Source organism: Globicephala melas, chromosome 20 (assembly GCF_963455315.2).
Source record: "Globicephala melas chromosome 20, mGloMel1.2, whole genome shotgun sequence".
Lineage (NCBI taxonomy): Eukaryota > Metazoa > Chordata > Mammalia > Artiodactyla > Delphinidae > Globicephala > Globicephala melas.
In genome coordinates, this window is record NC_083333.1 from 13,265,627 (window position 1) to 13,287,388 (window position 21,762).

The window sequence follows — 21,762 nt, forward strand, 5'->3', positions numbered from 1 at the left end:
ACCTTAAATAGGAACACTATTCTGGACTATCCGGGTGAGCCGGACATAATCACAAAGGTCCTTAAAACAGGAAGAGGGAGACAGAAGCTAGAAGTCAGAGTGATGCCATGCGAGAAGGACTCAATCCACCGTTGCTGGCTTTGAAGGTGGAGAAGGGGGCCACAAGCCAAGGAATGCAGGCAGCCTCTAGACACTGGATAAGGCAAGGAAATTAATTCTCCCCCACAGCCTCCAGAAAGGGATGCAGCCCTCCCAACACCTGGTTTTAGCCCAATGAGACCCATAGCCGACTTCAGAGCTCCAGAACTATGAGGAGGGGGTTGCGCTGTCTGAAGCCACTAAGTTTGTGGTAATGCGTTACAGCAACAACAGAAAACCAGCTCAGGTATGGCCTGGGATTTGGAGGCTGAGAAGGTCCTCAGGTGATTCTAATACGCAGCAAAGTATGGTGCTTACTGAACAAGATAAGGACGTGCCAGTGTGATTGCTTATGCAAGAAAATGCACGGAGACCTCATCCGGGAAGTCAGCAAGTCACCTCACCAAAGTAGGCACCATCCATCCTTGACCATGGACCACGGTTACTAGACATGGCTTATCTGAGCACATCACAGGATGCACGTGCTTTACCAGTGTGTGGCTAGCGTCCTTTCCAGACTGACCCACTCAACAGGCTAAATTTCCTTGGGATAAAGAACAATTATACCTCTGACAGGCAGATTTCCTACAGAGCTAATTTTCTTATGAATACTGTCTTTCAAGGAAGGAACTGGCCAATAACTGAGTTAGATGCAAGTACATGAATTAGTACATTCACATCAGCACCATCAGGAAAGGACTGAATTGTCCTCCTCTCTGCCCTTAAACCATTAAGAACCTCTATTAGGATGGTAGAGCTAGAGGGTTTCTCCATTTGCTTTGGTGATCTATTTATTTATGACAGATGGCAGATGGATAGAATTAACTTTTTATTCATTTATGACAGATGAATGGAATAGTACTGTGGCAACAGATGAACTCAGTCTTTGTAGAGATGAAGAAAAGTGGGACTTGTATAACCTGACAGGTGCAGCCCTGCTTTGGAGCGAGCACGTGCCCGCTCCCAGGGCTCCAATGCTCGCCCATACAGGGTAACCTTTCTTGAAAGCCGTTCCACCGTGAGCCTCCATGATACTATGACACAAGCTGAAACCTTTTACTTTTTACTTTTCTCTCCCCATTTTGTCTTCCTTAGAGAGGAAGCTAGTGTGAAATTTCATTTCTATCCCTTACAACTGAGGTGACGTTACGGGGTCCCTCAGCCACTCTGGGCTTCACCTCTGACAAACAGCAATAACATCACCTTCCCAGTGCTATGCGCTGATTAAATGAAACGGCACAGATTAAAGGGCTTAGCACCTAGTAGGGGCCTTCGATAAACGCTTGCCTCGCTGAAACTCAACTATTCTGCTTCCACCCAGCACCTCGCTGCTGAAGCTGCTCACATCTCTTCCCTTTGGTCCTGTCCTCTCGCCGAGCTCTAGTACCTTATCTCCCACTGTCCACTTGACGCTGTGACTCGGATTCCTCACTGGCATCTCTCATTGGACGGGTCCAAACCAGACTTAGGATCTCCACTCACAAACCAGCGACCCCCCCTCCCCCATTCCCCTGAAAGGGTCCATGCAGTAAAAGCACCATCAGTCCCCTGCCTCCATCCGCTCTTCTCCACTCCTACTGCTGCATCTTCCATTCATGCCCCTGTACCCTCAACCGCATACCTCAAGCACAAGAGCCTTCTGGGTAGGCTCCTGACTGAAAGCTCTGTCTCTCCCAAGCCATCCTGCTTGTGGGTTTGCAAACTAATCTTTCTCCAGCCAGGTTTGTCACATCAAGCCCTGAATAAAAACATCTTCAAGTATTTCTTCGCCCTGCAGCCTGGTATTTATGACAGAAGAGGAGCCAACGCCCCCCCCCCACCACGATGTGTGGAGGACAACTCAGTGTGCCCTGCCTCTGCACTGGTGTACGACGCACTGAGCCACTTCACCCCGTGACCACATAAGGAGAGCCCACAGGACAAACAGATCACAAAACAAAGCATTTTTAAAAGCAGCTACAGAAAACTGGACATCTTTCAACCGAATTTCTTTTCCTAGTGTTTAGTAACTACAATCTAAATCTGCCACAAACCACCCTCAATTGCATTAAACTATCAATGTAAAAATCCATTGTTGTTCAACTACTTCAGGTGTTTTGTAATAGTAAAATCATTTAACAATTAGACAAGGCTTTAGCATTTATATTAAATGGCAAATCTGGTCAATTTCAGACGTGTTCTTACCATTTTGTTCATTCAGTTCATTCCCAATTTCCTGCCCCATTTGTTTCTGGCGACTTATGATGGAGGAAAGGGCATCAAGGCCTGCGTCCTGTTCTGAAAGAAAAAGTGAGACAACTCACTAAAAACCAAAGGAAAACAATTTAAAGTCTAGAAATAGACACAATTCAATATATGATCAAAGTAACATTTGAAATCAGTCAGGAAAAGAGGGAAAATAGTTAACATTATTGGAACAATTGGAACAAAATTAAAAAGTTAAACACTTATAACCCTCAGACCTTAAACTAAAATGATTTCCAGATGAATTACATTTTAAACATTACAAATGAATGTAAGATTTGACTATATAACCATTTAAACATTCTGATACTTGATATATAAAGAGCATGTACAAATCAATAAGACAATCTTCCAATTTTTTAAATGGGCAAAGGATATAGATAGGAAACGCCCAAAAGAATAAAAAAGGAAAAAGCTCTGACATCGCTAATTTTTTAAAAATATCAACAAAAAACAATACTGAGGTGTTTTTTTCCTGACTTATCAGATTTGTAAGCATTAAAAAGAATGCTAACACCCAGGGTTAAGTAAAGTGTGAAGAAGCTCTAAGTGCTAAATCACAGGAGGATAGTTAACACATCTTTCTAGAGAGCAAATCGTGCCTACCTCTTGATCAAAACATCTGGATGGTATGCCATGATGTATATACAAGGATACTCCTTGAAACACTGCTTCCTTTGCCGCTTTTCAATTTATCGTCTCTCAGCTCCAGGCTCACCCTTTTCTGACTGCTCTGTGAAAATGGATCTGGGTCCTTTAAATAATTTTTCCTTTGCCAGCTTCGGCGGTGGAGGAGACTTCAGAGATACTGCAGGGGAAACGGGTTTTGCTTCCTGGCTCCAGTGCTCTCCTGACAGACTCCTGCCATGCTGGCAGCTCCTTTGGTGTGCAGTGGCCAGCAGCACCCCAAGGCCAGCAACGTCTCCCAACACACCCCCTCCTTGGGCAGTTTTGGAATAGAGTGCCTCCAATTAGACGCCTCCCTGTGCACTGTATTCCCTAGTACCCTAAGGACCGATCTCCAGGCAGTGCCGCCAGCTCGGCACCACAGCGACTTCTCTGAAATCCAGTGAACCCCAGCTGTGCCCTCTTCTACCTGATCTGCACCTCAACCCTGGGGGTACTGCTGTGGGTGCTCTGTCTCCACAGGGGAGTGACTACACCTTCTACCTGCTATTTCTGTCTCTTTACTTCCTGCTGGCTAACCCCTCATTACTCTAACCCCGTTATAGTTAGTAATTCCGTACACTACATTTTCCATGTTGAAATTTCTTTCTCCTGATTGGACCCAGATAGATACACTTATAATAGTGAAGAATTAGAAACAACCTAATGCCCAAACACAGGGATTGGTTTAAAAACGGAGTATAGGGACTTCCCTGGCAGTCCAGTGGTTAGGACTCCACGCTTCCACGGCCGGGGGGCCCGGGTTCAATCCCTGATCGGGGAACTAAGGTCCCACTAAGCCATGCAGTGAGGCCACAACAAACAAGCGAAACACGGAGTACAGCCGTAGAGGGAAACACTATATGGCCGTGAAAAGTGATATTGTACAGGTATATTTTGATTTCAAAAGAAGTTCATGACACGTTATTGGGTTAAAAAAGAAAGCAGAATACAAAACAATGTATAGTAAGATAGCATTTTTGCTTTTAAAAATTGTGTTACCTTTCTAAATTTTTGAAAATTTAAAGAGAAAAGAACTCAAGTTACTCAAGATCCTTTATTTAAAAAAAATTTTTTTTAAACTCTAGACAATCCCAATCTCTTTATAAATACTTTATCCCTTTGCTTGCAGGTGCATTGGAAAGAACATTCCAAGGCTGAGTGTAACGACTCTTTCCACCAAGCGCTCTGCTGGGTGAGGGTAACATGCCATTCGTGGCTCCACTCGTTGATGGGTTGTTTTTTTTTAAATGTCTGTTTCACATGAAGGGCGATCTACAAAAGCAGAAATCATAAAGGTCTTCTTGCCCCGGATCACATTAACATCTCCTTATGTAGTTTTTCCTAGTCTTTTTATGGGATTAAGCCATTACACAACTTGTTAATTCATCTGGAATTTATTTAAACTAATGGTGTGCGGTAAGGACCCCTTAGTAACGATTTTTGACACTACATGCTCTTTTAACTGTACAAATGACCTGCTGTCTCTAGGGATCATTCCAAGGGACCATTTTATAGCAAAATCACTTTATAATGAGGTCCTTTTGGTCTTCAGTAACAACCTCTTGGATGGCCTCCAAGAAAAATCTATCATCAACCTAGTGCTGCTATAGGATGACCGATGTTACAGTAAAATTCCAAATGCATCCCCCAAATAAACTATATATATTGTAGAACTGAGGGGCAAGTGTCAATGCGAATTAAAAGGTAAAACAATATAAAAAGAGAAAAGGAGATTCCTCTATGGTTTTCAATTAGGGAAAAAATCATTAAAGTCCTGAAGTTGCTTTACCTAGTATAGACATAGATTACGAATGAAAAATACCTATGTTACACTCTTCACTTAACCCTGACTCATTATCTGCCTTACTACCTAGAGGTTATCTTGCTAATGCAAAACAAAAAGAGGGCTAAAAATCCTGCTCTACTCAAATCATTTCTATAAGAACTTACTACCTCCTCACTATGTTTAAGTGCTACAATAAATTTTCATCCTATAATTCAGAAACACAGAAGGTCCAGATACAGAGATGCTGTGTATGTAATAATATTGATGACTTGGGCTTCTATAAGTCTTTAAATTTTTATTGCAGTATAGTTGATTTATAATGTTTAGTTTTTGTTGTACAGCAAAGTGAATCAGTTATGCATATACATATATCTACTCTTTTCTAGAATTTTTTCTTTTTTTGCGGTACGCGGGCCTCTCACTGTTGTGGCCTCTCCCGTTGCGGAGCACAGGCTCCGGACGCGCAGGCTCAACGGCCATGGCTCACAGGCCCAGCTGCTCCGCGGCATGTGGGATCTTCCCGGACCGCGGCACAAACCCGCGTCCCCTGCATCGGCAGGTGGACTTCTCAACCACTGTGACACCAGGGAAGTTCCTTTTTAGATTTTTCCCATATAGGTCATTACAGAGTATTGAGTAGAGTTCTCTTTGCCATACAGTAGGTTGTTATTAGCTATCTATTTTATATACAGTAGTGTGTATATGTCAATCCCAGTCTCCCAATTTATCGCTCTTGGTAACCATAAATTTGTTTCCCCTTGGTAACCATACATTTGTTACAGTTTGTTATCTGTGACTATGTTTTGTAAATAAGTTCATTTGTACCATTTTCTGAGCTTCTACAAGTCTTAAAGCAGCATTTCTAAGGGGAGGCAGTGTGGTCATCTTAGAGCCAGTGAACCAAAGAAAATGCTGCTACCTGCAAAAATATCAACGATTATCAAGACCCATGCAGACAGCCACCCAGAACCATGTAAAACTACTACGATGTTGTAATCACAGCTCATTACTATAATCTACCCTACCTTATCGATACCCTAAATCATTATGATATCACAACAGATCATCTGCAACATACCATACTCTATTAATCATTCTTCAATTTTATAATGGTATTGACTTTAAAAACTGGATGACCACTGCACTACATAGAATAATGACCCCTAAAGATGTCCACATCCTCATCCCGGGAACCTGTGAATATATGACCTTAACTGGCAAAAGAAACCCTGCAGATGTGATTAAGGGGAAGGAATTGGAGATGGGAGGGGACGCTGGATTATCCAGGTGGGCCCAGTTTAATCACATGAGTCCTTAAAAACAGAGAATCTTTCCCAGCTGTGGTCAGAGGGAGGCACGAAGAAGGGTCAGAGAGATGCAACTTGCTGGCACTGAAGACGAAAGAAGGTGTCCAGGAGTGAAGAGATGTGGGTAGCCTCTAAAAGCTGGAAAAGGCAAGGGAATGAATCCTCCCCTGGAGCCTCCAGAAGAGAACCCAGCCCTGCCAACACCTTGATCGTAGTCCAGTAGCATCTGTACGGAACTTCTGAGCTACAGAACTATAAGATGATAAACTTGTATTTTAAGTCCCTAAGTCTGTGCTAATTTATTATAGCAGCAGTAGAAAACCAATACAAACATTTTTTGAAAAATCGCTTCAGAACAGTTAGGTGTTTGACTACTTCCTATCTTAAGACATGCAGAAAAACCATCTTCTAACTAAATACCATGTAATTGTGGGAGGACAATCTGGTGGCTGTAGATTAAAAATAAAGGGACAGTCATCATAATGTATTCTTGTCGAAAGTAACAGACGTCATTCTGATCAAGCCACTGAATCTAACTACCAATTTACAGAAAATATGTGGGACAGAGGGACACATTAAACAATGTGTGTGGATACAAACAGCAATTCTAGATAGTGGGAAACTACGGGGCAAATGCCCTTGTTTTGTCAACAAAGAAACAGCAAGGAAAAAAGAGTTGGCAAAGGCACCTACCTACTAAAGAAACTTAAGGGGGGCTTCCCTGGTGGCGCAGTGGTTGAGGGCCCGCCTGCCGATGCAGCGGACGCGGGTTCGTGCCCCGGTCCGGGAAGATCCCACGTGCCGCGGGGCGGCTGGGCCCGTGAGCCATGGCCGCTGAGCCTGCACGTGCGGAGCCTGTGCTCCGCAACGGGAGAGGCCACAACAGTGAGAGGCCCGCGTACCGCAAAAAAAAAAAAAAAAAAAAAAAAAAAGAAACTTAAGGGACACAACAATTAGTTGCAATGTACAAACCATATTCAGATCCTGAATTGAACAACCTGAAAAAAAACCCATCATGGGACAATCAGGGAAATCAAATATCCAGTCGGTGTTCAGATTAAGAATTGTTAACTTATTAAGGGTAATAATGGCATGGTGGTTATGTTTTTGTTTTTTAAAAACAGTCCTTATCTTTTGCAGACATGCTTTAGAGTTATATTCTGGAATATTCACCAATGAAATTGTACAATGTCTAGGATTTGCTTCAAAAACAATCCAGGGACGGATAGGTGGGTAGACATATAGATGAAACGAGATGGGCTATGGGTTGATAATTGCTGAAACAAGTGATGGGTAAGACGGAATCATTATCTTACTTTCTCCACTTTCATATGTTTGAAACTGTCAAAAGCAATAAGTTACCAACATTTTAACAAGTAAATAAAACCAAGGAACATTCTTAAGAACTGTAACCTCAGGCCCCCGACTGAGCACATGACAAGAGCCCCAAGGGCTGGGGCTGTGTCTTCTTTTCCTATGGTTTTGCCCAACTGGTGGTACAGAGCAAGTATTTAATAAAGGTGTTTAAACCAAGGAATGACCACAGAAGACCCTCTAGGTCTGTAGAAGGAAGAAATACAGTCTCTGCTACACATATATGGAAGGACTCCTCGTTAATACTAGACAGCTCTCTGAGTTTAGGTAATAGAAAAAGTAGCTGATGCTGTGTTGTCCAGTGCCCAGAGAGGAGGGATGGAAATTCCCACATGTGATATATAGGAGCTCTCCTTGAAGAAGGGGAAGTAGATAAGGTCAAGCTGGGTAAAGATAATCACTATATTGGAAAGACTCTTAGAGCAAGTTCTAGGAACAGATGTTTTTAAGATCTGAGGGGGAAGGAATGTTGGTCTAGGTGACAGCTGCAAGAAAGGTTATCTTGAAAAATCTGTGAGGTTATGATTGCAAGTGTTCAAAGATGAGTTGCTTAGATGTGCCAGGGTACAACGCAGCCCGGCCGGCCACCTTCCCCACCGCTATTTCTATGAAAATACTTAGAGACCTAAGAACACAGAAACCCAGAACCAATGCACAACTTTCTGCTAGAATCTAGAAAGAACGTCTATAGACTACGGCAAGAATAGTTGGAACTAATTAAGAAGCCCGAGCAACAGAGACTTCCTGGGGAGAGGTAGAACAATTCTCCAATGTTTGCCACCCGCCAGCTGACTCAGAAACGGGTCTGTACTGACCAAAAAAGCACCTCCCCTTGTTTTAGCACGGGGATTTTTTTTTTTTTTTTTTTTGGGCCACAACGCACAGCTTACAGGATCTTAGTTCCCCGACCAGGGATTGAACCCCAGGTCCCAGCAGTGGAAGCGCCAGGTCCTCACCCCCGGACCACCAGGGAAGTCCCTCTCACAGGGATTTTTGAGGTGATCCAGTTATTGTCATCACCTCACCCATCTTCTGCTGAACGTCCCTTCGCGCCTCAAATTATGGCAGCACAGAAGCTGAGGCCGGCTAACTGGCTGTAACGAGGCCTAGCTTCCGGGTCAGGGAAGGAAGGCATTCATTGCCTCGAGTCTAAGCTCTACCAAAAAAACTGTCATTCAGGATGATTTTCCAAGTGTTTTCTAAAGGTCAACGAAAGTACAGAAAGGCTAACAGATTCCATGGGCAAAAGGAAGTCAGAAGCGACGCTCTGTGGTTGTGTATTTTTTTCCAGTGCGGGACCTGGCCAGGAAGCAAAGCCATGGTAACCTCAGCGCATCACCAAGGTTCCTGGGGCAGAGAAAAGACTAATGAGGGTTTCGTGTAAAGATGACTTCCATTTTTGTGTTTATCCCTGAAAAACAGCTTGCTAGGAAATCAAGTGGGGGGGGGGGGGCGGATAGAGCATTTCAAAACACAAAGGGAAGAGTAGAGAAACATCCTGACCTATAATATATGCTGCTTCTCTCCCTCCATTCCTTTACTCCCCCCCCCCCACCAAACCCCAAAAGCCAGCCGGCTTCCAAAGGGTGGGCATCTCAGTAAGGGTGCTCTCGGTTTTGGAGACAATACAAACACTTGCACGCAGCGTCCTCTCACACCTAGCCTACAGCAATCTCTGAATGAGGCACCTCCTCGGGGGCAGGGATACTTTTCCTGACCGAAAAGTTTTTCTGGGTACAAAGCAACCACGCCCAGAAAATTCATTAGTACTGGCTAGTAAGACATTCCTTTCAGGAACCATGAGTCCTGAAAAGTAAAATCGGCCTTGTTCTTAATTTCTTCACTTTATTTCCGAAAACGGGTGACATACGTAGAGTTAGAGTGACCTGGGAGGAACAGGGCTTCCTTCCCTAGATGCTTTCACTGTGAAAAGGGAGTTCAAAACAGAGTTAGACTTCTGCTTCTAGCCAAGAGGGACGGACAGGGACCAGATTTACTTCTGGCCCCAAACAACTGGAGAACAACACACAAAACCACAGGCAAAATATACAAAACAACAGTTTCAAGATGCAGACATGAGGAAATGAAGGACAGTGGTCCCCGAGACATGGGAAACAGATGAGAGGAGCTCTCTGCCCCACACCACCGCCTTGAGAGTTCCCAGGCTATGGTGTGGGGAAGGCAGACCCCAGGTAGAGCCCAGCAGTCTCCCCGAATTAAGAATGCAAAAAAACAGGTCCAGGTGGCTACAGTACGTAGGGCACAGTACCAGAGAGCTGCACAGAGAGAGAATGCTGGGGATTTGCACAGGGTCCACCCTGAGACTTCAGGTGAGCGTTGATCAGGGCAGATGTGTGAGGAAATTAAGGCTGGGGAAAGAACCACCTGAAAGCCTTAGAAGGAATAACTCTCTGAGCTCACAGGAATTGCACACGTAATTCCTATCCCTACCCACCAGGTCACCTCATAATTCAAAGGGCATCAGAGGGTATGCAGAATGGCTCTGGCACAGAAGTGAGGGAAATCACCTCTTGACTGGAGTCTGCAGACATTTTCTATCAAGGGCAAGAGAGCAAGTACTTTAGGCTTTCTGGTTCATATGGTCTCCTGTGCAGCTACCCAACCCTGCCATTGTCACAGGAAAGCATCCATAACTAATAAATGAATGAGCATGGTTGTGTTTCCATAAAACTTTATTTATGGACACTAACCTTTGAATATTATACAGTCTTTACAAGTCATGAAATATTCTTTGACTCTTTTCAACCATGTAAAAATGGAAAAGCCATTTTTACCTTGCAGACCATACAAAAACAGGTGGTGGGCCAGATGTGGCCCATAGGTCATGGTTTGCTGACCCTTACTCTAAAATAAACACTGCTGTGGTCCACCTGACAAAGCAAGACCCAAGTAACTGCATCCCAGCCAACAACAACAACAACAAAACCTCAAGAATATTTTTAGAAAGAAATATCTAGTAACTGAACAAAGAAAAACTCACATCTGGCTTTCAAATGAATACTTCCTCCAAAAGATTAGAAACCAGGCAAGGATGTCTGCTCTCATAATTCCTACATTGTACTGGAGGCTGTAGCAAGTGTAATAAGGCAAGAAAGAAAAAAGACATCCAGACTGAAATGAAGAAGTAAAACCACACCAATTAAAAGACAAAGACGGTCAGAGTGGATCAAAAAACAAGAGTCAACTATAGTTGGCTATAAGAACCTCACTTTAAATATAAAGAAATATATGGATTAAAAGTAAATGGACGGAGTGGGAGCGAAACCAATGCCTGCCTTCAAGCAGCAGCTGCGCCACGGCCGCCAAGGGCTTCTGTGCCCAGTGTCGCTCCCACCAGTCTACAGCACAGGGCATATCTTTGCAAACCTCTTCAAGAACCTTTCTGGCAAAAAAGGAACGTCTATTCTCATGGTGGGCCTAGATGCTGCGGGAAAGACCACCATCCTGTACAAACTGAAGCTGGGTGAAATCGTGACCACCATCCCCACTACAGGCTTCAACGTGGAAACCGTGGAATACGAGCACATCAGCTTCACTGTGTGGGACGTGGGCAGCCAGGACAAGATCCAGCCTCTGTGTGCCACTGCTTCCAGAACACACAAGGTCTCACCTTTGTGGTTGATAGCAAAGACAGGGAGCGTGTGAATGAGGCCCGAGAGGAGCTTATGAGGATGCTGGCAGGAGACGAGCTCAGGGACACTGTGCTGCTCGTGTTGGCTAACAAACAGGACCTCCCCAATGCCACGAACGCAGCTGAGGTCACGGACAAGTTGGGTCTACACTCAGGCACAGGAACTGGTACACTCAGGCCACCTGTGCCACCAGTGGGGATGGGCTCTATGAGGGACTGGACTGGCTGTCCAATCAGCTCCAGAACCAGAAGTGAGCTGTACTCCTCTCTCCTCCCCATTCACTCCCTCCTCCTACCCTCGCTTTACTCTCATGTGGCAAATGTGCCCCTGGGGTGAGAGTGCCAGAAGCTGTCTCCATGCTGGTCGGTCACGGTGTGCTTCACCGTGCTGTACATGTGCAGACGCTGCCTGCAACTGGGTTTTTATTTAATCCAAATAGTTTTTGTCTCCAATGAGGCAGTTTCTGGTACTCCTATGCAATATTACTCAGTTTTTTTTTTTTAATTGTAAAAAGAAAATCAACCCACTGTTTAGTACTGAGAAGGGATTTCAGGCACACGGGTCATCCAGGAGTCGCTATTGCAGACAAGCCGGACGCTCCTCCTCTTGGGCTTTAGATCTGTGTTGAGATCCATTTTGGTGGTTGGTTTTTAACCCAAACTCGGTGCATTTTTTATAATAGTTACAAGGAGAACACTTGAACACACAGAAGGGAGAAATGTGCCTAGTGTAGGTTCTGTAGTAATGGCCTGAGTCCAGTCCACCGGTGTGGTCTATCTCCTGTTGGGAATGTGAAGTGGGGCAGAACCAGCCATGATCCATTCTGCATGGTCACAGTAAGGTCCCTGTGATTTGCTCCGTCTCGGGTCATCCCACACCCCATAGCATTTGTGCTCACGTGGCTGCCCAGGAGATGGGCTGGAGGCTGCAGCCACTTCTCTCAGACCCCTTGGAGGAACCCCAGCCTTTCCTGGGTCAGCATGGGGCACTTTGGCTGGAACGCTCTGGTTGGAGCAGGAGCCCTGCCGTCTCCTTGCTTGCCTGCTCCGGGCTCTCTGGGGTCCCACCAGCATGAGCACAGGTGGTCATCCTTGAACCCCAGCCCCTCGGAGCCCCAGTGCTTTCACTCCCTCAGCCTGCAAGGGTCAGATTTGCCATTGAAAATAACCTCTACTTTTTTCTTTTGTATTTTGATAAACACTAAAGAAGCTGGAGCTGTTAACCTTTACCTTGGGGAAAACCTCAGAACTGCTTTACTTTGGTGTTGCAGAACCTCTTACTGCTTTCAATACACAATTAGTAATCAACTGTTTCGTATACTTGTTTTCAGTTTTCATTTTGACAAGCAAGCAGTGTAATTATAGCTATTAGAATAAAATCTCTTAACTATTAAAAAAATAAGGGTAAATAGATGGAGAAAGATAAGCCATACTAATAGTCATCAAAAGAAAGCAGGAGCTGCCATATTAATTTCAGACAGAGCAGACTTCAAAGCAAGTAAAGTTAGCAGGGTTAAAGAGTATTATGTAATGATAAGGGGGTCAATTCTCCAAAATGACATAACAATCCTTAATGTGTATGCACCTAACAGAGCAAACTACATGAGACGAAAAGCTGATAGAGATGCAAGGAGGAAGAGATAAATTCACCATCATAGTTGGAGACTTCTACACCCCTCTATCAGAAATGGACAGATCTAGCAGGCATAGTTAAACTCAACACCACTATCAATCAGCTGATGTAATGGACATCTACAGACTGTTTTATCCAACAACAGCAGAATACACATTTTTCTCAAGCTCACATGGAACATTCACCAAGATAGACCACATTCTTGGCCATAAAACATACCTTAATAAATTTAAAAGAACAGAAATCATACAGTTCTGCTCTCGGAATACAACGGAATTGAACTAGAAATCAACAACAGAAAGATAGCTGGAAAATTCCCAAATACGTAGACATTAAACAACATTTCTAAATAATACATGATCAAAGAAGTCTCAAAAGAACTTTAAAAATATTTTGAACTAAATGAAAATGAAAACACAACTTATCAAAATTTATGATACAACAAAAGCAGTGCATAGAGGAGAATTTATAGCAGCAAATGCATATATTAGACAAGAAGAAATATCTAAGATCAATAGTCTAAATTCCCACCTCAGGAAACTAGAAAAAGAAGAGCAAATTAAATCCAAAATAAGCAGAAGGAAAGAAATATTAAGAATTAGAGCAGAAATCAATGACACTGAAAACAGGAAATCAAGAGAGAAAAAAAATCAATGAAACCAAAGCTGGTTCTCTGAAAAGATCAGTAAGTTCAGTAAGCCCCTGGTCAGGCCAACTATGAAAAAATAGAAAGGACACAAACAACTAAAATCAGAAAAGAAAAAGCAAGCAGAAACACATCATCGTAAACAGCACTGATGTCCACTTTTTCATTTCTGGCAACTTTTAAAAATTAATTTTTATTGGAGTATAGTTGATTAAAATGATTTCCTGGATACACCAGGAAACTCAGACACCAGCATCTCCACCACTTGCGGGGGCAGTGTGTGGGGGGTGTTTGTTTAGAGAGAAGCTCCCTGGAGAATGCAACAGGAACAGTACCATAAAATTTACAGTAAAATAGGAACAGAGGCAGCCAGTTGGTTTTGCACAGGTACATGCAAGCACTTCAAACCATCCACTCTTCTCGAACCCTGGCATGCCAACTGTCCGTCACAGCACCTTTAAAAGCAGAGGCACAAACATCACAAATGTTTGACCATAGGGCTGTGTGGTTCAGGATTTTATGAGAAAGCCATCTTTAATATACAGGGTTATAAAACATTGCCAGGTTATAGACCTACAGATTTCCTTTTTATACAAGTTCAAATGCTGCAACCATGACAAATCAGTGTCATTAAGGCATCCTCATGTCTCCAAAATCATCTCATCAAAATTGTACCACATCAAAGGAATTTCCCCATCAACCATCAGCTATGACATGTGGTGCTTTTTAGGACACAGATGTATTGTTTACAGCTAATGGGTGAAACCATGGACCAACACGTAGGATTTCAGGATAAACAAGAAAAATCACATGATCATATCACCAGATGCAGAAAACATATCAGACAAAATCCAACGTCCCTTACTAATAAAAACTCTCAGTAAACTAGGAATAGAGAGGAAGCTCCTCAACTTCATACCTACAAAACCCCCACAGCTGGACTTCCCTGGTGGCACAGTGGTTAAGAATCTGCCTACCAATGCAGGGGACATGGGTTCGAGCCCTGGTCCGGGAAGATCTCACATGCCGTGGAGCAACTAAGCCCATGCACCACAACTACTGAGCCTGCACTCTAGAGCCTGTGAGCCATGACTACTGAGCCCTCGTGCCACAACTACTGAAGCCCATGTGCCTAGAGCGCATGCTCCGCAACAAGAGGAACCACCGCAATAAGAAGCCCACATACTGCAACAAAGAGTAGCCCCGACTCGCCACAACTAGAGAAAGCCCGATCACAGCAACAAAGATGCAATGCAGCCAAAAAAAAAACAAACACAAAAACCCCCACAGCTAACAACATACTTAATGATGTGAAACTCAGCTTTCCCACTAAGGTCAGGTAAAAGACAAGATGTCCCTTCTCACCACTTCTTTCCAGCCTTGTACTAGAAGTTCTAGCTAATGCAATCCGAAAAGAAAAGGCATACAGATTGGGAAGAAAAGAAAACTTCATTTGCAGGTTATATGATCACCTAAGTAAAAAATCCAAAAGAACTGACAAAAAAATCTCCAGGAACTAAAAAGCCATTATAGCAAGGTTGCAGGATACAAGGTTAATATACAAAAGTCAATCTCTTCCCTACATACCAGCAACGAATGGGTGGAATTTGAAATTAAACACAATACAACTTACACTAGCACTCCCAAAAGTGAAATACTTAGGTATAAATCAAACAGAATATGTACAAGATCTAAATGAAAAAAACTACAAAACTGATGAATGGAAGCAAAGAACTAGATAAATGGAGAAATATTCCATATTCATGCATAGAAAGACTCAATATTGTCAAGGTATCAGTTCTTCCCAACTTGATCTATAGACTCAACACAATTTCAATCAAAATCCCAGCAAGTTATTTTGTGTATATCAACTGATCCTAAAATTTATATGGAGAGGCAAAAGACCCAGAAGAGCTTACACAATATTGAAGGAGAAGAACAAAGTTAGAAGACTGACACTACTCTACTTCAAGATTTACTATAAAGCTACAGTAATCAAAACAGTGTGGTACTGGTCAATGGAACAGAACAGAGAGCCGAGAAACAGACCTTTATAAATACAGTCAAACAATCTTTGATAAAACAGCAAAGAAAACACAATAAAGTAAAGACAGTCTTTCAACAAATGTTGCTGGAACAACTGGACATTCACATGAGAAAAATGAATCTAGACCCTACATTCTTGACAAAAATTCAAAATAATCATAAATCTAAAAGTAAAGCAAAGCTATAAAATTACTAGATCACATAGGAGAGAACCTAGATGACCTTGAGTATGGCAATGACTTTTTTTCTTATCACTTCATTCCTTCTTCATGCTCTTTTATGTAGAAAGTTTCTAATCTATATTATTTTCCTTCTCTCTAAATAACCTTTAAACCATTTTTGCAAGGCAGATCTACTGGCAAATTTCCTCAATTTTCATTTGTCTAAGAAAGTATTTCTCCTTCAGTTTTGAGGGATAATTTCACAAGGTACAGAATTCTAGATTGATGAGATTGTTTTGGAGGGGTTTTTTTGGCAACACTTTAAAGATTGCACTCCACTTTCTTGCTTACATGGTTTCTGAGAAGTCAGATGTCATCTTTACATTTGTTCTTCTAGAAGTGAGGGGTTCTTTTTTGTTTGTTTTGTGTTGTTTTACTTCTAGATTCTTTTGGGTTTTTTTTATCTTTGTGATTTTCTGTACTTTGAAAATGACATGCCTAGGTGTAAATGTTTTGGTATTTATCCTGCTTGGTGTTCTCTGAGCTTCCTAACTCTGTGGTTTGGTGTCTGCCATTAACCTGGGGGAAATTGTCAGCCACTGTTTCAAATATTTTTTCTGTTTTTTCCTCTCTTTTCTCCTTCTGGTACTCCCATTACACATCTACTACACCTTTTGCAGTTGTCCCAATGTTCTTGGATATTTTGTTCTGTTTTATATCAATCTTTGTTCTTATTGCTTTTCACTTTTTGAGGTTTCTATTGAGATATCCTCAAGCTCATAGATTCTTTCCTCAGCCATGTCTAGTCTACTAATAAGGCCATCAAAGGCATTCTTCATTTCTGTTACAGTGTTTCTGACCTCTAGCATTTCTTTTTGGCTCCTCCTCTCTGTTTCCATTGCCCATCTGTTCTTCAATGCTGTCTACTTTATCTATTAGAATCCTGAGCATGTTAATCATTGTTTTAAATTCCTGGTCTGATAATTCCAACATCCCTGGCATGTCTGGATCTGATGCTTGCTGTCTCCTCAAATTATGTTTTTTTGCCTTTTGGTGTGCCTTGTAATTTTTTCTTATTAGACAGGATGTATGTGGTAAAATGTACTGCTGTAAAAAGACTTTTAGTAAAAGGTGGTGGTAAAGTGTGGGCATTAAGGGAGTGTTCTACAGTCCTATCATTAGGTCCCAGTCTTTAGTGAGTCTATGTCTCTGGGCTGTGAACGTCACAAGGGTTTCAAAGTTTTTTCCTCCCCTTGCCACTTAGGTGGGACAGGATGGCTAGTGGGCTAGAGAGTTAGGCATTTCCTTTCCCCCAAGTCAGTTAGACTGATATTACTTAGCAAGTTAGGTCCTGGTTAAGTAGTTTCTCCTGAGGATGAAATCTTGTTAAGAACAGAGTGCTCTAGCATATTCCAAAATGGTTCCTTTTCCCCTCTCTCCACCAGAAACAGGAGGGGATTTTTCTCTGGTATTTACTGTGAGAACCTGGTAGAGCTCCCAGAGGTGAATCTCACACAATTGTGAGGACCCCACTATGACTGGGTCCCCTGGAGTTTTTAATGCTCAGATTTGTCCACACTGAGCCTCCAGCCACTCATCAATGACAGTTCAGATTTTCCTACCCAACTGGTTCCCACACTGGCTTCTGCTCAGAAGTCTCTGCTCCAGTAAGCTGTGACTCCCTGTATTCTCCTGTCTCTCCAATCTTGCAGGAAGTGATTTGCCCTGTGCCCTCCTCTCTTACAGATCCAAGAAGAGTTGGTGACTTTTTCAGTCTGTTCAGATTATATTACTGATTGTTAGCATGGAGTGGTGACTTCCAAGGTCCTTACAGGCAGAACAGGAAACGAGAAGTCTGGCAATGACTTTTAGATACAAAACCAAAGGTACAATCCACGAAAGAAATAATTGATAAGCTGGACTCCATTAAAATTAAAATCTTCTGCTCTGTGAAAGATACTATCAAGGAAATGAGAAGACAAATCATAGACTGGGAGAAAATATTTGCAAGAAACATCTAATAAAGGACTGTTACCTAAAATATACAAAGAACTCTTAATGGACCAAAGGTCTTAACAGATACCTCACCAAAGACAAATACAGGGCTTCCCTGGTGGCGCGGTGGTTGAGAGTCCGCCTGCCGATGCAGGGGACACGGGTTCGTGCCCCTGTCTGGGAAGATCCCACATGCCGCGGAGCGGCTGGGCCTGTGAGCCATGGCTGCTGAGCCTGCGCGTCCAGAGCCTGTGCTCCGCAACAGGAGAGGCCACAACAGTGAGAGGCCCGCATACCGCAAAAAAACAAAAAACAAACATACAGATGGCAAATAAGCATATGAAAAGATGCTCCACATCATAAGTCATGAGGGAAATGCAAATTAAAGCAAGAGATACCACCACACATCTATTAGAATGACCAAACCCTGGAAACTGACAACATCAAATGCTGACAAGGATGCAGAGCAATAGGAACTCTCAATTCATCACTGGTGGGGAGGCAAAGTGGTACAGTCACTTTCGAAGACAATTTGGTGGCTTCTTACAAAACTAAACATTCTTACCATGTGATCTAGCAATTGCACTCCTTGGTATTTATCCAGAGTTGGTAAATTACATGTACACAAGAACCTGCACACACATGTTTATAGCAGCTTTTTCATAATTGCCCAAATATGGAAACAATCAAGATGTCTTTCAGAAGGTGAATGGATAAACAAACTTGGTCCAAGAGGTGAGTGGATTATTATTCAGTGCTAAAAAGTTAGCTATCAAGCCTTGAAAAGGCATGGAGGAACCTTAAACACGTACTAAGTGAAAGTAGCCAATCTGAAGTCTACATACTGTATTATTTTAACTACTGATATTCTGGAAAAGGCAAAACAATGGAGATGGTAAAAAGATCACAGGTTGACAACGGTTGAGGGAGGAGGGAGAGATAAACAGGCAGGGCACAGAAGATTTTTAGGGAAGTGGAAATACTCTGTATGATATTGTAATGAAGGATGTGTCATTTTATATTTGTCCAAACCATAGAATGCACAACACCAAAAATGAACCCTAAAATAAACTATGGACTTTGGGTGATTAGGATATCAATGTAGGTTAATTCATCATAACAAATATACCATTCTGGTGGTTGATAATGGAGGAAGACTATGCATGTGTGGGGAAAGGGGTTATATGGGAACTCTCTGTACCCTCCTCTAAATTTTGCTGTGTACTTAAAACTGCTCTTAAAAAAAGTCTTTAAAAAAGTAAAACTGTCTTTATCCACAGATGGCACTGACCATTGTATAGAAAGTCCTATAGATTCTACCCAAAAGCTGTTAATAAATTAGTGAGTTTATTAGCAAGGCTGCATGATCCAAGGTCAGTATACAAAAAATCAATTGTATTTTTATACTAGCCACAATCAGAAGTAGAAATTTATAAATGCCATTAATAAGAACAAAAAAATATGAACTACTTAGGGATAAATCTGATAAAAGATGTATAAGACGTACAGTGAAAACTACAAAGCACTGCTGAGAAAAATTAAAGAACTAAATAAATGGAGAGATATGCCATATTCATGGATCAGAAGACTCAATATTGTTAAGATGTCAATTCTCCCCAAATTAAAGATGCAGTGTAATCCCAATCAAAAGCCCACGAGGCTTTTTTGTAGAAATTGAAAGCAGTTTCTGAAATTCATATGGAAATGCAAAAGATCTAGAATAGCCAGTCACATTTTGAAAAAGAACAAAGTTGGAAGACTTATATTACCTGACTTAAAGACTTGTGGCAAAGATACAATAATGGAGACAGTGTGGCACTGATGTAAAGATAAACAAATGGACAAACGGAACAGAACGGAAAGTCCAGAAATAGGCCCACACCATATACGGTCAATTGATTTCCAAGAAGAGTAAAGTAATTCAGTAGAGAAAGGATGCTCTTTTCTTTCAAATGGTGCTGGAACAAATAAATATGCAAATGAAAAAAAAAGAAATGCATTTCATCTTGCTATATTAAAAAAAAAATCAATTCAACGTAGACCATACACCTATTGTAAAACCTAAAACTATAAAATTCCTAGGAAAAAAAAGGCAGTAAATCTTTGTGGCTTTAGGTAGTCAAAGATTTCTAATTGGACTTCATTGAAATTAAGAACCTCTGCTCTTTAAAGGACATTGTTAAGAAAACCAAAAATATAAGCCACAGATGGGGAGATAATATTTCTAAAACATAAATATCTAACATATAAAAGGATATGTTTTATAAAATTCTTAAAACTCAATAACAAAAGATGAACAACCCAATTAAAAATAGGTAAACAATTTGAACACACACTTCATCGAAGAAGACACGCTGATGACAAATAAGTGCATGCAAAGATTCAGTCATTGGGGAAATACATATTAACACCACGATGAAATGCAACTACACACCTACTTGAATGTCTCAAATTAAAAAGACTGTCTATAACACTCTTTGGCGAGGATCTGAAGCAATTGGGACACAAATTCTTCTGGTGGCGATGTAAAATTGTACAACCACTTTTGAAATGAGTCTGGCAGTGTCTTTAAAAGTTAAACATAATGAGGATATACGTATATGTATAGCTGATTCACTTTGTTATAAAGCAGAAACTAACACACCATTGTAAAGCACTTCTATTCCAATAAAGATGTTTAAAATAAAGTTAAACATACACCTCAGTCATTCATGAAAATGTATGTCCATACAAAGACTTGCACATGAATGTTCATGGCAGTTTTATTTGTATAATACAAAATACGCATCAACAGGTGAATGGATGTGCAGACTGTGGTCAATTTAGGCAAGGGAATACTATTCTGTAATGTAAGAGAATGAAATACTAATCTATGGAACAACGCGGATGAACCTTAAAATAGTTACACTGACATAGAGGCCAGACCCCACCCCATCCCCAACAAAAGAGCACATACTGTATGATTCCATTTATACAGAAAAAAAAACTAATTTATAGCAACAGAAGACAGATCAGCAGCTATCTGGGGATGTGGGAGGGACAACAGTAAGATTTACAGACAGACATGAAGAAAACTGTCAGGAGTAATGATTATGTTTATTACTTGGATTGTACTGATGGTTTCACAGGTGTATACACGTATCAAAACTTACTAAAGCATACACCTTACATACGTGCTATTTACGATGTCAACCACACCTCCATAAAGCTGTTTTTCAAAAAGTAGAACATCTGTAACACTGACATGAAAAATGTCTATCACACGTATTAAATTTTTTAAAAAGCTGTGGAATTATCTATATCATGATCTCATTTACGTAAAATATATGTGTGCTTACACTGAATATACAGTATATATATAGAAAAAAGCCTGAGGAAATATACTGTTCATCTGTTTACAGTTTGAGATCGGAGAAACAATAGATACAGCTTTTCATCTTATATATCCCTATATTGTTTGAACTTTGTATAACAAATAGGCGTTACTTCTGAAATTAACAACGAGAAGAAATTAGCAGTTTTAAAAGCCACTGGGCAAGATGAACTTGAAGGTAAAAGCCAAAATCACTTCTTTGTACAGCAGAAACTAACAACATTGTAAAACAACCATACTCCAATAAAAAATTAAAAAGTAAAAAATAAAACAAATTGACTTATATGTGAAAAAGATGGAGTCTTTCTTTGGAGAATGATCCCCAATCGTGGAGAACAGGGAGGGGGCACATGCCTCAGAGTCACCTGGACTGATCAGACTCAGAACTGCTCTGTCCTTCTCCCAGGAGAGAATCCCTACTTCCATGAGCTACCTGGATGGACAACAGCGTTTGTCTAATCTTCAGGTACCCTGAGGCACAAAAGCGCCAAGAGCTCTCCGAGACCAACAGTCTTACCTCCGATTTTCAGTGGGTATGAGGGATATCCCCAAGGCTATGGTAACAAATCTGACAATGTTTCTGAGCCCACGCTCTTGGGGTATTTAGTACCTTGGATAATTTTCTGCTGCTGTTCCCGGATTTCATCAAAACCCAAGCCTCTGGTCTCCTCCGGCTCCTCGAAGAGCCACGGGTTGGGTCCTCCTCGCTTGGCCCCTCCAGTCATCAGGCTGGACCTG

General features: G+C 41.7%; 1 protein-coding gene and 1 pseudogene across 5 annotated transcripts in view; one reads left to right on the forward strand and one right to left on the reverse strand.

Annotated features, from left to right (window-relative positions):
- Positions 1-21,762, reverse strand: part of STX8 (syntaxin 8) — a 251,735-nt gene that overhangs the window by 185,369 nt on the left and 44,604 nt on the right. For all 5 annotated transcript variants that reach the window (XR_011377098.1, XR_009560246.2, XR_011377097.1 and 2 more), the window contains exons 5-6: positions 21,635-21,759; positions 2,323-2,415 (exon numbers count right to left, since the gene is read on the reverse strand). Coding sequence is in view for 1 of the 5 variants with exons in the window: in XM_030861422.2 (XP_030717282.1) it covers positions 2,323-2,415; positions 21,635-21,759 (218 nt within the window). In the remaining 4 variants the exon portion in view is untranslated. The remainder of the gene's footprint in view (positions 1-2,322; positions 2,416-21,634; positions 21,760-21,762) is intronic.
- On the forward strand, positions 10,807-11,425 carry LOC115856114 (ADP-ribosylation factor 1 pseudogene; annotated as a pseudogene).